The 17841-nt window shown below is 33.2% G+C and overlaps 2 protein-coding genes across 19 annotated transcripts in view; one reads left to right on the forward strand and one right to left on the reverse strand.

Moving 5' to 3' along the window:
- LOC106661780 (gamma-aminobutyric acid receptor subunit beta) overlaps positions 1-17841 on the reverse strand; it is a 231158-nt gene that overhangs the window by 46240 nt on the left and 167077 nt on the right. For 15 of the 18 annotated variants that reach the window (XM_024227782.1, XM_024227779.1, XM_024227770.1 and 12 more), the window contains exons 5-6: positions 7936-8018; positions 5648-5785 (exon numbers count right to left, since the gene is read on the reverse strand). In XM_024227782.1, the coding sequence (XP_024083550.1) occupies positions 5648-5785; positions 7936-8018 (221 nt within the window). Of the gene's footprint in view, positions 1-5647; positions 5786-6054; positions 6193-7935; positions 8019-17841 lie in introns of all 18 variants that reach the window. The other 3 variants (XM_024227773.1, XM_024227772.1, XM_024227774.1) reach the window with 1 other exon arrangement.
- Positions 1-17841, forward strand: part of LOC106661844 — a 56566-nt gene that overhangs the window by 32031 nt on the left and 6694 nt on the right. The window lies entirely within an intron of this gene.

Raw genomic sequence — 17841 nt, forward strand, 5'->3', positions numbered from 1 at the left:
AAGTGTTGTATAGCATGCAAAATATCTGTAAGAGAGAAAACTAGATTGTAAGACAATACACAAAATGGGACGACATTACGGTTAAGTGGTTAAAAAATAGACGATCCGTCCGACAAACTGACAAAGGTTAAAGTGTAAGTGATAGAGCGAATAGGTGGATTAGCCGTACACGAGGGGAGTGAGTACGATACCCTGTGAGACACCGTCCAAAATTAGATATATGGAGGAAACAGAAGTGTTTGGACAATTTGTACGTCAGGGTCTACCAATATGCCATATAATAAGGTTGTAAGGTAAATGAGATGCCTTTCAGGTTCCACATAGGTCCTGGGTGTCATATCCTGCAAAATGCCTGTAATATGTTCAGCAATGCACAAAAGCAGTTGTGGTGAATGGGTAAATCATCCGTATAAATTGTGTAGACGAGGGGGGCGAGTACGATCCTCTCTTGAAAAACCAACAAGAATCATATAAATTCAGGAAGAAAGAAGTGTTTTGGACAACGAGGACTACAAGGTGCAAGGTACTTGGTACGATACCCTCCAGGTTCCATACCCTACCATATATCCAATACACAAGAGTAGTTTCCTTCACCTCGAGAAGGTGGCAATGATAAAATAGAAAATTTTATGGTGAGTGGGTACATCATCCGTGTAAATGATGTCGATGGGGGGAGCGAGTACGCTAGACACCTTCGCCTATTGGGCAAATAGAGGAGAAAAATATGTGTTTGGCCTATTTGGACTCTCTATAAGTATTATTTTAGTGCAAGGATAATTATTTATCATCATTATTATTTTAGTAGGAAGCCCATTATCTTCCTCAAATGCCCCTTGTGCCAAATATCTCAATCATTGGGGTAAAATAAGTCCTTATTTTTTCATGAGCTTTTAAACAAATATAATCAATGATATATAAATGATTTTGTTCCACTATCTGTTGAATTCTTCCATGTAATTTTGAAATTCCGTCCTCCCAGAACTGCTCAGTTTTTAATCAAATTCAGGTTTGTATCAACTCCCCGACGGTTTTGCTACAGTTCTCACGTTAAGTAAAGTCAGTAAGTAGTTTTTGAGAAAACCACGGGGACATTCTAACCAGTTGGCACCCTGTATAGCTTATACCTTTGGAAAGCAGGTACTGTTTTAAGGAAAGTCGTTCTACCCACCCCGACACCATAATAAATAAAATGAATGGCAATCATGTTCTCCGATTCCGTGCTTTTCCCGAACTGTGTTACATTTCAATCATTATCTGGCATCTGTCTCGGATCAGGACGGCTTCTTTTCATGCGGCATCTCGCATTGGATTCGGCACAGGATTGAAGTTCTTTTAAAAAAAGGATAAAAGAGAAAAAACAATAAAAATATCTTGAGAAAATCACAGCCCTGCTCTTTTGGATATTTTTAAAGGTAGATTAAGACTTAATTTTGTGAATTGTCTAAGTAAAACACCAGGCTCAGAAAATAGTGTAATATAACTTTGACTTGAACTGACTGTCACATAAGTATATTTTAAAGTCGGGCTCTACCTAATTTTTAAAAATTACAAACATATACTGAAAAAAAATAATGTTTTGATTGTTCGAAGAAAGCAAGCACAAAGGACTGTTCTATGTGCTGATAATAATCAATAGATCGATGAAAAAATTAACATGTGTTAAAAAAATACGAAACTGTTGCAAGAGAATTTTAAAAATTGCCACATGATCTACAATTTAAGCGACTACTTGCTACTTTTCGTGGGATGCAGTTTGAAGTAGGTCTATTGGAATACCAGTCAATGCGTATCCAATTTAAAAAAAAAAATTTGTCATGTTCAGAAGGAAATGAAGGTTGGCGAGAGAGAAAAAGGGTTATTTACATTATAACAATTTGACCCATTTTCACATTTCGTACGTTGAAACGCCAATGTTTACCTTTATCGAAAACGTTTCAGCAAGCTCGTTCAACAAAACGTCAATTTTAAAGCCTTCTTTTTTTGATTTGATAATGGTTCTTGGGGTTGACATTTTATTTTGAAAACAACGGCTAAAATTAAATCACGAATTTACATGGAAAAAGGGGGTCGAATAATAAACACTATCTCTAGTAAATTTAATGTGTGTAATCACGGGCACGAAGGTTCGCCAATTATCGTGTCGTTATCTAGTTTCGTGACGTAAACATGTGATGAAACTATGAAGTGTGCTGAATTAATTCGCAACTCAATTACCATGGATAATAAATATTTGTTTAAAACAAGCGTGAGAGGATTCGCAGTCCGGCTTTTTTTAACCTGGTCAAGACGGATTGTGTAATTATTTATCGCTTATCTTGGTTTTACAACAAAGTTTAAATTTAAGTACTATCACCCTGTTTTTGATGGAGATTTAAACATTTAAATAAACAAAATACTGTCCGGGCATAACTTAAAAAGAATCAAGACGGACATTTGTTTGTTTTAAACAACTGCAAATTGAAATTGTCAAATTATTTCTAAAAACTAAACAACCTGAAAAACGCATTTTTTCATATGAATCTTCAATCTATTTATCTTCCTTTTATTTAAAAATCGAGAAAAATATTATCAAGTTTTTTAACTTAATCTAAAAAAAAGATAAATTAACCACAAGTTATAAATATACATAGGCAACTAATCGTATTATTTCTCTCTCATTTCAAAAACGTTTTCTTTCGAAAAAGTACAAATTTTTGATTTTTCCTTTGGAAATATTGCCATTTGGTTTTTAATTATTGATCAATCAACTACAAGAGATGAATGACATAGCCAGATAATCTTACTATTTTTTAGAAGAAGGCTAAAATTCAGGTGTTTATTTTTTGAAAAAAGAACTTCTAAACTTTCGTCCTATTTGGTTCGTCCGAAATTATTATAGCATTTTTTAAAGCACATAAACATAAAATTGATCAATAAATCTGATATGGTGAATTATATAGACAAATAATTGTATTATTCATTAGAAAATTGCCAAAATTGAGTAATTATTCTTTGGAAAAAAAGTTAACGTTACTCTACGTTGATTGTTTGTTCTGGTTTGTCCGAAATAATTGTTAAAGACAGTTTAATTTACTTACAAATACAATTACTGAACAATTAACGACAAGTGATAAATTACAAAGACAGTTAATAGTGTTATTTGTTGGGAAAACTGATAAAATCTCGTATTTATTATTTTCCAAAAGGGTGGTCGCAACGGTTTAGGCGTTGACACGGCGCTCATCATTGTAAGGTAAAGGTCCCGAGTTCGAATCCAGCGGCCCTGCATTCGAAACCGACATACTTACATATTACTTACAAATGGGCTTTTTTGAGGTTGATATCACCTCTGCTATTGCGAACCCAACGAAAAAAAAAATCATTGAGAAATCAACCACAAGTAAATATAGTTTGAATATTAACTTAATAATTGAAAAGTGCGAAAACAAGGTATTTATTATTTCCCAAAAAATATTAAATTTATTATAATGATTTTTATGTGCCATCCATTCGCTTTGTACCCAATCATTATTAATTGTTTTGAATTTTTTTTTTCAAATAAAATGACTGGCAAATCATTAGTTAAAGGTAAATTATTGTAACTAAATGATTATTAGACAAGTTGTTCCATTTGTTAGAAAACTGTTAAAATCAGCTGTTTATAAAAAAAACAAAACACGAAAGTGATTGGTTTTTTTTGTCGAAATTACTCTTCTGGGTTGGGATGTTGGACATTTTTGTAATTAAGAATTTTGGTTTGGTTAAAAATAAAATATTGAAACTATTATAAAGAAATCGTATTATTTGCTATAAAATACTAAAATCGGGTATTTAATATTTGGAAAAAAAGTTTTGAAGTTTTTTGACTGAATTTTTATTCCATTAGGATTAAATTTTCCATTCTTTAATTAGTTGCCATATCAAAACTGATGATGTAAAATGTTACATATAGCATATTATTTTTCATACACACGTATATTTGCCCTACATGACATCTATTTCTTAGCCACGAGTAATTTTCATTGTTATAAATAGATCGATGTTTAAGATTCGGAATTGTTTTTTCCACGTAAATGTTAACTCGCAATACAATAGAAACAAATTCGGAGCAATCAGAGAAAGAAATTTGTTTGAAAAATGAAAACTGAACCATAAGAAACAAAACTGTTTGGTGAATGAAAACTAGCAAAGATGATTTAGTGAACAATGAAAAACAGGAAAGAAAAAAAACTGTTGCACCAAAAGAAAAATTGTTGAATGTTGAAGACTTAGATTTCATTATAAACTTTATATGTANATATTGCTTATTTATGGTTTAAATAAAATTATAAATACTATATTAGGAATACTAGGTTAACTACCAAAAAGGGTAATAGTTTTTCTTTAATTGAACTTTTTATTGAAATGGGATTTTATACGCTGAGATAGCAAATATAATTAGATTGAGATTCAGTTTCAATTGTAATGAAATTGCTGTAGTATTTTATAAAAATTGGTTGTTTACAGAAGCGGGTTATCTCTGTGACTTCATAAAGTAAACCCTTGGCGTCGGAGAATATCCTGGGGAGGAAAACAGATCAATGAATTTCCCTTATTCGATTGCTCATTTGGTTCGTGGCCTTTCTTCAAAATACCTCTATTTACACATAGGGACGACTATTTGTATTGATTCGAAGGAAATTGGTTATTTTGTTTTACTAGATAGAAAAAAAAACCCAGATGAGTAGAAATAGCACGCTATCATTTGGCCTCCTTTTTCCTTCGTTGTATATCGTTTCATCATTGTTTTTTGTAATAGATAATGGCACATTTTGAACATTTATTCAACCACAAGAACCAACATAATGAAGGCAAAGTGCGATAAAACAGTACGATTTATATTTATATACAAATAAAATAGGAATATACAAAACAAAAACTGCATGCGCTTCAAAATAAATCGTATACATTCAATTCTCTAGTTTTGGACAATTGAACATAGCTAAATATTTTCTATTACTGCTAAAAACTATATCCCTTGATTGGTATAGTGAAGGATACTTCTGGTCCAATGTGAATTGAACTTTTGAATCAAATTTACTTATATCGAATGAAAGTATATTATTCGTTTCAAATGAAGAATTGAAGAAAATAATATATTTGAAATGATGGTGATAAACAAATAGGTTTTTGGACACAAAGCCGTGAATTAAAGTGAGCTAGTTTAGCTTAGGGCTATCTATGGGACATCGGCAAGTAAGTAGGAAATTATTGTGATTAATTTTATAACCAAATCAGAAAAAAATTGGAGTTTAAAATTTGATTAACTTCTAGTTTTTATTAAAGACTAAACTGGAGGGTTAAATTAATTTTTAAAGGGTTGTTTAATTAAATGTTTTTGTATATTGAGGGAAGTCTCAATTTGGAAATAAATGCGTTTAGACAAGGCAAAAATGTAATTATTGATTTTTTCCTTGAGAAATCTAATCCAAGTTTTTCTTTAATCATTTAGGTTTTTAAATTTGAAATATAATTTTTTTTCTGAGTAAGTTTTAAGTTGTTATGTTAGGCTTGTTTTAAGAAGGGATTGGATGAGATTTCTCGGCGGTTCCGATTGAGAGTTCCCTTTGATAACCAAAACAAGAGAGAAAAAGAGAGATTGATAGTATTGGGGTTGGTTGGAGATTACCTGTTGTCAGACTAATCTCCATAGCTCTCTGCCGGTGACCCAGTACTTTAAACTGGGGCAGTGAGACTTCATTGGAGACGCCAACCGAGTTAGGGCCCTCGTTCCACTTATAGCGGATGTCTCGCATTGTATACCCAACTAGAGGACAAGCAATACAATATCCATTCCATAGGCCTCTCGCCATGCCCCACCTACAGCCCTTAGTCCACACTCAGCACACGCGCGCACAAGCACACTCTCACGCACACAATGGGAAGAGCCAAGGAGGGATCGGATCGGGCCGGGCGGACTCGGGTTCAGAGAGAGACAGAAAGAGAGAAAGAGAGGGAGAAGAGAGAAGAGAGAAGAGAACAAATGACATGCATTGGATGAGGTCACCTGGACCCAAGGTAGATGAGAACTAGTACCTGTGGACAGGTTTATTTCGGTAGCCCTCTGTCTGTGCCCAAGGACCCTGAATTGTGGTAACTGCACTTCGTTGGCAATACCCACTGATTTTGGGCCCGCGTTCCATTTGTACCGAATATCACGCATAGTGTAGCCAACTGCACTTGACAGACAAGACAACAACAAAATAGTAGACATTTAAAGTCCACGAATTTTTTTTTACGTATTGTGGTTGTTCTCCTTTGTACTTAAAGAGAGCCAATAATGGTATGATGCATTGAACAGAGCATAACATGTTATTTATGTTTCTTTACATTTTGACTTGTTAAAATTAAATAAACAAAAAATTAACAGGCACAATCGAATGTCTATTTTAGAAACTTTATATGAGCGATATTTTTTCAAACAAATACACCTAAAGATAGACTTAAATATTATAGACTTATAGACAATATCTCATTTGATTGTTTGTTTTTTTAAAAGATTCATAACACCTTATGCTCCGGTCCAATTTTCGTGAAAATTAAAAATGGGGTAAAGATAACAATGTTCAAATCAATATATGTACAGGTTATAAAATTGACATACTTTTACTTTTCCATTTATATTAATTATGCTCTCAAAAAACACCATGCAATTTATCGGAAGTAAGTGTTTTCAACAAAAATATCAATCGTATATCAAGAGGTTTATAACAAGGCATGAAACATTTACGTGGGGACGAGTACATGAAGACATGCTGTAAGCCAGTGTTTCAAGGCTATATACATTTTTTATGTATTTATCATTAAAAAAAAATCGTCAATTTTTTAAATTGTCATAGCCAAATTATATGGTAAGCGGGGTTTATTCACAAAAATAATAAAAAAAGAGAGGTTTTTTTTATTCAAACCTGTACATTAAGTGATAGCGTCGTGCAAAAATCAAAAATTCAACTCAACAAATAAGCGGGTGGTTCAACTCAAAAGAAGAAAAAACAAACCCAAACGGTTGTCAGTGTTTCTTTGGTGTGTTTTCTTCGTGACAATAGGGAAAAAAAAACAATCCATTGGCAAGTCGTGGCTTGTTTTGCGGATTTGAGAACGGCCTGTAGCGAGCTGTGGACTTGTGATTGCTGAGGTCCGCTCTCTTTGCTTGTACGGACACGGGCCAACAGTTATAAATCATATAGAAATATAGAAGATAGAGAAAGTGTTAGAGACAGACAGTGATATAAGAACTGGCCGTTATGTCTGCCGACTCTTCCTTGGGCACGACTCTCGGTGCTGTAGCAAGGAAGAGAAACAGAAAGGACGGCTCTGGGTACAGACAGACAGACAGACAGAGAGATAGAGAGATAGAGAGATTTTTATCATAAGACACACACACGCGCGCAAACACACAACAACTTCTTCCTTCTTCTTTTAGCTGTACCGCGCTCTCTCTTTCCTTGATATTTTCATTTTCCAACATTTTTTTTATTAATCAAATATTAATAATCAACGTTATTTCATAGAAAGCGTCGTCAGCTTCAAAACGAAATAAAAAGTGTTGACAAAAACCAAAGCTGTGATGGCCGTTTAGCGTGCGTTCAGCTTCTGCATTGGTCACTCAAATGCATTTCTCATTTTCAAAATAGTTTTGAAGCTTTATATACATAGAAGAAGAAGGGAGAAGTGATACAATACAGCATAACTTACTCTAGTAACATGTTTCAACATTAATATTAAAATGAAAATGTTTTTTATTCCATCCAAAAATAAATTCCCAAAGTAGGAACTATACGTTTATATTTATAACAAAGTCAAATCTAAGTAATAATATTAAGTTGATATGAATTATAGTATAATATGCAAGTAAATCAACATTTATCTGGAGGTTAGTGCTAAAAGCGTGGTTGTTTGGTTATTTTTGATACTCACAGCTTTCAATTTCGATATGGCATAGCTGTCTGTCCATTGGGAAATACTGAAGATTCATCGGGCACGAAGCGGTAATTGTTAACCTGGAAAATTTATAAATTTCAGATAAGAAATTTTAAAAAATGCTACTTTTTAATACATGTAGAAACCATAGAAAAATATTTATGTGTTGTATATTTAAGAATATATAGAACAGGGGTGGCCAAGCTCTTTGATAGACCGAGCCATTTTTCAAAATTTGAAATTTTTCACGAGCCGCAATTAAATACGTATTTAAAAGGTATGCAAAAAGGTATTAAATTTTTTTTTACAGAAATTATATTTATTGAAAAATATAAATAAAAGTACAAAATATGTGTATTGAATTTAAATATTATACTCTCACGCCGCGGTCGTGGGTTCGATTCCCACCAATCGCCTCTGGCCCTTTTTTCCCGATAACCCCCAATTTGAACAACATATATAAGAATTCGTCATGGCTAATATGCAAAGATCATAAGGCAAAAAAAAATTAAATATTAAAAATTAAACACATTTATTTTACTTCTCTTGATAATTCTTTAAAATTTGGTGAATAATTGGTGACAGCACTTCTCAGTAATTTTTTGAGATGCTGGTTAGTTAATGCTGATCGGTGTTTGGATTTCACGAATTTTAAAGTGGAATAAAATGATTCACATAAGTAAGTTGTTCCGAATAGTGAAATAATTCGACAAGCAGCCTTTTTTAATTCAGGATACTTTGATTCTGATACAAATTTTCAAAATTCAGTAATCGACGTCGACTTATATTTTAATTGTAGAGTTTGATCTTCTTGCATCTCTATTAATTATAATTCTCCAGATGCTTTTTGGATCATAATTATATTGGAAATGGAAAATTCACCTTGAATTATGTTAATTTCAAATGGATTCAGAAAAAAATCAAGAGACGATTTAAAATATTTCAAGTCTTGAAATCTATTTTGGAATCTGTTCGCTTCTCCTTGGGGAAAATTACCGTGGGAGCCGTACCGCAGACCATCGCAGTGAAATGGAAAAAACGATCAGATAGGATTAAATTGTACGTACTAAAAAGGAAGAATTTCAGTTTTAGCATTAGAACCTGGTGCCACTCGCGATCAAACGCCCATTAGCAAAAGTTCTAATTTTGGTCATTATTGTGTCTACACTAACACTTCATTAAAAAGACGAAGGATCCGGCAGGGCCAAAAAAAGGGAAACAGGAGAAGGAGCCAGCGAGTGGTCGTACTCTCTGCTATTATTATTTAGCACTAAGATAGGATAAGGTAGTCCTTTAATAGTTATGATAAGAGGTCACAAAGTCTTGGTTTATGAAGATGGGACATGAGAAGCTATGGCTAGTTCGTTAGGGTGGAGGAACTTAAACTGGAAATTATGGAAATGCGTTCAATGAGATCCTAGAATGGGTTGTTCAGATCTATTCGATTTAGCGCTGTAGGCCCTAGGATTGAAAGGATTTGTAGGAGTAGGATTTAACTGAATCCAACAGTTCGATTCCGGTCAAATTGGAGTGTTTCGTAAGGTTGATCCTTAGCCCCCTTCCTGTTTTCATTTTTCGATTTCGGAAACATACGACAAGAAATATGCGGGTTGGAATCGCAAGTTTTTTTTTATCAAGCTTTCGCTGAAGGAAGAAAACCCCAAAGTACAAATTTCTAGTTATCAAGGGGGTTGAATTGATTAAAACCAACATGACGGATCGGTCGTGCGGGTTTAACATAGCGAAGCGCCGTATTGGCGATTACTCAATATTTAATTTTTATTTATTTGTGCTTTGTTTACCATTTGTATGTATGTTTTTTTTATTTGGGCTAAATTTAATTCAGCGATATACGTATCCATTGTGGCCCAAGAATATAAAAAACAAAAATTAATTGCAAAAACACAGACTTTTGACAACCAAACGTATAATTGCTGAAGAAAACATCTGCTTTGAAATAGTTTTTTAAGTACTTCGGGTTTATATATTTATTCCTTACTCTTTGCCATGTTTATTTGCCTATCATGTTCAATGGAGATCAAATCAACTTATCGTAATGATTTTAAAAATTAGGAGTTTCAATAAAAATTTATTTCCATTGTTGTTTTCAAAATAACAACATGTCAGTATAATTTTGTTTTAATTACTTCTTTGGGGTAAAATACGTTTGCGTGGCCTAAATCCGAGTTGAATGGGGTTTTTGTTACAAAGTATGTTTATAACTTCTGCTGGGTACTCTTTGACAGGTATTGATCGTTGTTTTTTGTTGAAGAATTGTTCTACTGTTTACTTTAAACAACTTGCTTCATTTTAAACATTCTTTCTTGGTCTTTTGACATCCAGAGGACAAAAAGAAAAAGGGAAAAAGAAAAACGCTGACAGACGAGATAACAATTTCTTCAAGGAAATAGAGAAACGGCGAGGGGGAGAATGAATAGGTTAAAATTGTTGTCAAGGAGAAGATAAATCCACGAGAGAGCATTGTACCGATCTGTCCGCTTCCTCCGTGCTCCTTACGATTTATTGGGCGGTTTCCTCTACATATTTTGAATATAAAGCAAGCGCGCCACTCCGGGTAATATTTCTGTCGGCTTGGCACTTTATATATAGGTGTACAGAAAAGGGTTGGCTTTAATTTTGTCATAGCTCGCTTGTATTTCTTAGGCGGCTACCTTGGGGCGATAGCCAGAATAAATCTCGACCTTTTCCTGTTACGAAGGCACAGACTTCTTCTTCGGCCATGCCCGGGAGGTCGTGACAAACCCCGCTGTTCGACCTGAATACTAAACACTCTCCTATCTCTCTAATTAGCTCTGTTGGTCGCATCTCTTCTAGCTTTGAACAATTTACAATTAAAATGCATTGAGCCGGAACACTAACCGTAAACTTGTTGTTATCGGGAGGCAATTTATAATTTAATAACTTTTCTCCATAAAAGTGAATATTACCAATTATGTTAAATAACGGACACCGTCCCCGGGGCTCTAATAACCATCAAATTGCTGACAACTTAATAGATGCTACCCTACTTTCCTTCTTGGTATAACCCTACAAAATTAGGCACAAAAAAATCTTACTATAGCGGTATACTTATCTTTCCTAGAGTCGAGAAAAACCGATTAGTAACTGTATAAAAATTACACTGTAATGATTAAAAAAAACCAATAAATTTATTCCTTTGGAAATACAAAACCTGTAGAATTATCCTGAGTTATACCCGCCGAAGTGTTGAAAGCTTAAAAAAAAAAAAAATTCGCCCGCGGAAGCCGAATAAGACCCTCCCCTAAGCAATCACAGATTTTATTATAATCCTTAATGAGCGCACATACGCCGAGCGCCCTTTTCAAGGCTTGCGAATCGTCATTTCCATTCCTTACTCGTCTTATTCACGCTCGAAAAATGAAATCTGTGCAATGAGTTCTCTTTCAGAGACGATTTTGTGAAAGAAGAGCACAAAAAGGGCGTGGAGATGTGTCCGGGAATGCCTACCCTAGTATGTAATGAAAAGTCATGAAAGAACACGGGTAAAGTCGGATACATCGGAAATTCGAATATACCAAATTTATATGGTTGAATAATTGACTGAATGTTATTTTTTGAAAGTAAAATATGTGACGAGTAGAATATAACTCGAGATCTAGATGGCACCGGAGAAAAACAACTCTGGTTAGTGATAAAGTGTATTAAACTGTAGTAATCGTGTCAATGTGTATTATCAACTATATTTTATAGTCAAGAGTAATAAAGAACCTTAAGTACGAGCAATCTCTCTTTATGTTTGTGTAATAAAACCTTTTCTCGTTTTTCCTGACTTATTCCTTTCCTATATTTTTCTTGCTTTCTCTCACGTTTTCTCCATCACTTGATCATTTTATTTTTTGCTAGTTCTTGTTCCTCACACGTTCATCCGAAGTTTAGTCTTACTACTGAACTTTAATCTAATTTATAATGTGTGAGGAAATGAAAGAGTAAAAGAAAGAAAGAGAGAAAAAGGGAGAGAGAGAGAGAGAGAGAGAGAGAGAAAGAAAGAAAGAGAGAGAGAGAGAGAGAGAGAGAGAGAGAGAGAGAATGAATGAATGGTTTATTAACCTTGAAGCTTACATAGGACCATAGGGTCCTCTCTTACCGAAGTCAGGAAACTTGATGTTAACATTTTATTTCACTATTTTCGTGGTCCGCTTGACCAATTTCTACATGACAATTAATTAAGGTTTTTAGTTGAGATGAAAAAAAGTTAATGGCACGAGAGGGATTCGAACCCACGACCTTCGGCTAGATACGCCACTGCTCTACGACCTATCCGAGTGGATCGATGTCACGATAGCTCAGGTGGTAATTAAAAACCTTAATTAATTATCACGTTAACATTTTATTTTATTCAGCTCTAACAGATAATTATATCAATTTATCGTAATTTCTTAATTATAATTTTCATTTTTACAAGGTGTCTTTCTAATTATGGCTTAAATATAACAATGATAATTTAATGTACGCTAGTAATAAATAACAAATAAATAAATAATAAATAGTGTTAATAATTAAAATCTTAACACAATAGTACATAATTCAGTCTAGTATAGTAGTACAGTATAACACACACACACACACACACACACACACACACACATATATATATATATATATATATATATGGAGGATATTGTATTTACATTTTTATCTATTATTGTATTTTGTCAGAAACTCTTCTTTTAATATAGATTTCGCTTTTACATATGGTAGAAGTAGTAAATTGTACAGGTTGTTTTTATTATAATTATTGATTGCTTTTACTAGAAAAGATGTATTGAAGGTAGCAGTACTGATTTTAGGCAATATGAATTTATGTTTATCGTATCTAGTATTCTTGTCATAGGTAGGCTTATACAATTTAAAGTTATTTATCAGATTTGATGGTTTTTGTCTTTTTAATAATTTTATTAAGAACATCGAGAGTATTAGTGTACTTTTTTCTTTAATTTTTAAAATTTTTGCTTTGGCATTATATGGTGTGACATGATCAAAGTATTCGATATTATAAACATATCTTATACAAGCATTTTGTGCTNAGAGAGAGAGAGAGAGAGAGAGAGAGAGAGAGAGATACTTTGAAAAACATTTAAATTCAGGTTTTCTATTTTTTTAACTAACAAGCAGCACTACTGTTGAGTCGGTACAATCGGACGCTTAATTGAATTCCGAGCGACCGGTGGCCTAGATTGTCCCTGTCCGAATTTTTACAACGGGTTCAATTTACAGGGGCGCTGCTATACGAGCTTTACTAAGTTTAATTTAAGTTGGAAACTAGTGAATTGCGGTTTTTGACCCCCAACTCACTACAGATCATCTGCCCCATAAAAAGTCAAATTAAATTTTTAAATATTTATCTTCGAATGTCTGCATTTGTACGGTTTAGTTGTAAAACATGGCTCTGGGTAATAAATCCCAAAAATGAACTGTATAATTTTACAAAATTGTGGAAATTCCTAGTGGAATTCGTTTAAACAAAAATGAAAGAAAATATTGGAAAACAAAACAGCAAGTGAACCTAGCCCAAATGTTTTTTGATAATGGGATCAACGTAGGTATTGTAGGAATAGAAGATATCATCATTAAAAATATTATTAAAATTTTAATGGTAAAACACTCAGTGGTACTTCAGTAGTACAGGCAACTAACAAGGCACACTTGGAACCATTAAAATGGAGCAGTTTATATATTATGTAGATGGTTATGTTACACAATTTTTTATTTGATCTAAAGAAGAAGTTTATCTAAGAAGAAAAGAGCCTGGGACAAACAACAAATATTAAAATTGCCTCAAATATAGCAATAAATTTAAAATGTTCAACATGCAATAATATATTGATATTTTAATATTTATTTTTAAAATTTATGAAAAAATCTGATATGAAAAAAAGTAGGGCAGGCAAATTTACACTTGCCTAGAAAATCTGATAATGTTTTAAACCGATAATTAAACTCGATTTTGCCTAGTACTAATTTAAAATTCAGAACAATGTAAGTAATGAGACAAAAACTCAAGCATATTATCGCGCTCAGAAAGGTTGATTTTTACACATTTTTTGCGTGACCGCCTTTAGTCATGCATGCGTTTCATGTTACAATTACATATTTCAAGCTTTTTAAAAAAATTTTATGTTCAAAATATAATTTTGACCAAGTTTAACAATATTTACACGAAGTCTAAACCTAGAAAAACTCGCATCAAAAAAGCCACAGCTCTCGGCTTTTTATAATTGTCATAGAATCGAATGGAAACGTGTCGGAGTTGAGAGATACGGGCCCCATCAATCATGCATCTGTAATATTCGTCATTGTCGATAAAGCCTTAGTTCGTATCGCCTTTCGTCCATTTCTCGACATCTTATCATATTCATGAGACCCGGATTCCAGAAGGTCGGGCACAAACGGGCACAACACAAAATAAAACTTTTACAAGAGACTGACAAAATTTGATAAAAAATCATTTAAATGTAAATGTGCTTCACAAAAATTTTCATAACTCTCCTGGAGTTTAGAAAAAAATTTTCAGCCTTTTTCAGCACGTTTAGATTTTATGTCAGTAAGCTTTTAGGAGGAGACAGGGACAAAAATCCTAGCGGCGACCGTGGGAATTGAACCAGAACTACATTTACAGTGGTGACGCCCCTTAGAAGTCCTTAATTTGAGCAAGTCATTTTTGTTGAATATTTCGGATATTTTTCTTTATTGATGTTGATATTTTTCTACTTTTTGGGGGATTTTGTTCTGACAGCTTTTTTTCACGGGAAAATTCACAATAACCTCAAAACCCGCCTTTCGCTGAGAGAGATGTTAGCATATCACAAATTTTAGATACATGTAAAGGGTTTGCAAAATTTCCAGAAAGCCAGTAATAAAATGTTAAATAATCTACTGTATTCTGGCTCAGCAAAAGGCTAAAAATCAATTTAAAATGTGAATTGCACTTGCAAACAAGCTAAGAAATCTAAAGAAGCAATGAAGTAAGAATTCAAAATTTGGAATTTTTTATCGATTAACAAAATTTGAAATCAATTTATAGATTTTGCAGAATGCACACAATATTTAACATTTCATAACGGGCTTCTTGCGGCCAATTTTGCCCAACTTCAATAGAGATGTTTAAACTTTTTTGATGTATTTACATCTCTTAAAATTTCATTTAAATTTATAGAGATAGCTGTGAGCGGTGGCAGATTTTTGGTCATTTTTACACTTTATTTACAGTTTATTTTCTTGGCTTTTGAGGGCCATTGGTCGGCACCATAAAAAAGTTTTTAAATTAGTGACCCACAAAATCAGCCTCTTCTTACAAATCGTATTGAATGATATTCGAACCGTACTTATAAAAGTTCATAAACATACTGCCAACATCAAAATAAATTTAATTTTTGACCTTACAGGCCAAGCGAAACTTTTATATTTATTTGAATATAATCAAAGCTTAACCTTTTATTAGCCAGATATAAATAAAAACTTATAACAATTTTTTCCTTTTTAAAAAGTTATCACAAATCAAATGATAATTTTTATAAATTATTGAATCAATAATTAATACTGGTATAGCTCATAGTAGCGCATATAAAAAAGTATGTTACATTCACTAGTTCGTGGTCTGCTTGACCAATTGGTATCTTTCAATTAATTAAAGATTTTTAGTTGAAAAAAAAAATCAGTCTCACGAGCGGGATTCGAACCCACGACCGTCGGCTAGATACGCCGCTACTGTTCCACTCGGACACTAACTTCCCATCTCAACCCCCTTTTTTGCCATTTTTTCAAATGTCGTGTTCAAATTCGAGAGGTGAGGTTGAAGTTGGTATCCGAGCGGATCGAAGTCACGATAGGTCATGTGGTAGAGCAGCGGCGTATTTAGCCTTAGGTCGTGGGTTCGAATCCCGCTCGTGACACTGACTTTTTATCTCAAATAAAAACCCTAATTAATTGAAAGTATGATTACAGTTTTTAGGTTTGTAATTGTGAAAATTTTAAAAATTTGGGCGTTTTAGGCTGAAAAATCGGTGAACATAGGAACGTCGCATTCTGTATATATTGACAGGTCTTCGGACCGTACCTGTAAAGGTTCGAAAACAAACTACCAATATCGAAATAAATTTAATTATTTTTTAGCCATTCCTGTTAATGGGTTAATTTTTGGCTTGAAATTGTGAAAGTGAATATTTTTTTTATAACCATGTATTTCCTATTTGAGAATTATTACCAGTGAGCGTGATTTTTACTAGTTTCACCCAAGTTAAAAGATAGCTAATTCCTAATTCCTGTTTTACAATTTCAACAGTGACGGAAAATGACGGACTGTGTAAATTTCCGGAATTAAGAATCCATTTAAAATGTAAATAAGGAAAATACCTGGGACACCTTTTACATCCGACGATAAATTTCAAGTATATTTAAATCTGGGCGCATTCCTAACGAGTGTTTAGGTGCGGAATAAATCTTATTCCGGGACCGTTTTTGTCCCTCCGTAGAGCGCTTTGATAAATCCCCTCGGAATAGGCTTCTAATGTGCTCTGAATACATCGAAACGGAAAGAAAAATCTTCTCTTGAAGAGGACAAATTGTTTATTTCGTCGGATTATTATTAAAATTTCCCTCCCTGGTGAAAAAGAAGGACAGAGTAAAATCCGCCTTCTCCCTGAGGGCTTTTCCCCTTTTGTATAATTTGCAAGATATAAATCAAATTTCTCTCTGACCCAGCCGGTCATTAATTTTGACTGACGTACACCCATTTGACAGCTGCCTTTTATCAGTTATCACCCGGAGTGTTTATTAAATCTTTTTCATAACTTTTGCGTCCACCCCCTTTTAGTTCTTGAAACGCTAAGAGAACCAGAAATAACGACTCGTTAACAGCTATCAACTCTAAATCTAATACAATAAGGAATTTTGAAGAAATACAAACATCTTGTTTTGAGTTGAAATTCTCTAATAATTTTGACTCATAATATCAGAACATAAGCAAAATCAGCTCAATATGAGGTTTGAACGGAACAGCATAAAATACAGATTATAGAAGGGTGTTAATTCCTATGGCTACATACGGTTTCTACGATGATACAAAATATTAAACGGCAAAAAGAAGAAAATCCTAGAGGAAGCTCAAAGAGTTACACTACTAAAAAGAACAAATATATAAAACCAAACGACCCTCTCCAAATTATTGCAAGAAAAATTATTTTTTAATACGCTTTATAAGCCCAAAAAATCGGGATTTCAGCTTTTCAACAGTTTCAATACTATGGACAATGCAGAGCAGTTGGGGATTTTTAAATAGAACACCAGACATTAAAAAAAAAACCCTCGGTGATCAAGCCCAAAAATGTACAATTTTTGTCGTCTATAAAAATTTGTATTTAATTGCTTTAGGGGGTGGTTTACAAACTAATCCAATTTTTTTTCAAAAGGGATTTTGATGGTGTACTTTACTGAAAGCTTGTTTTTCGTTTATGTTACTTTTTATGAACCCGCATATCATTTTCTTAATATGTTTGATATGCAAAAGATAAGGAAATTTAATTTTTTCATTCGTTTTAATACTATGCATATTAGATAAAATCCATAGAAATTATGAAGTTTTAAGTGGAACATCTGAGATAGAAAAAACGTTGATTGATCAGACTCAAAAATGTCCAGATTTTTGTGCTCTGAAAAATTCTTATTTAAAGGCTTTGAAACGTAATAAGCGAAACCAAATGATTTTTTTTCCAAAATAATTTTTGTTGGTGTCCTTTACTTGAAGCGTCTTTTCGTTTTTCGTATTTTTTATATATATTTTAATACTATCCTAAAAATTTTCTTAATACTCTTAATATGCTCAACAACGGAAATTCAATGTTTCGACTATAATAATCTTATGGACAT

This window comes from Cimex lectularius, unplaced genomic scaffold (genome assembly GCF_000648675.2).
Source record: "Cimex lectularius strain Harlan isolate CLEC.00 unplaced genomic scaffold, Clec_2.1 scaffold114, whole genome shotgun sequence".
NCBI classification, from domain to species: domain Eukaryota; kingdom Metazoa; phylum Arthropoda; class Insecta; order Hemiptera; family Cimicidae; genus Cimex; species Cimex lectularius.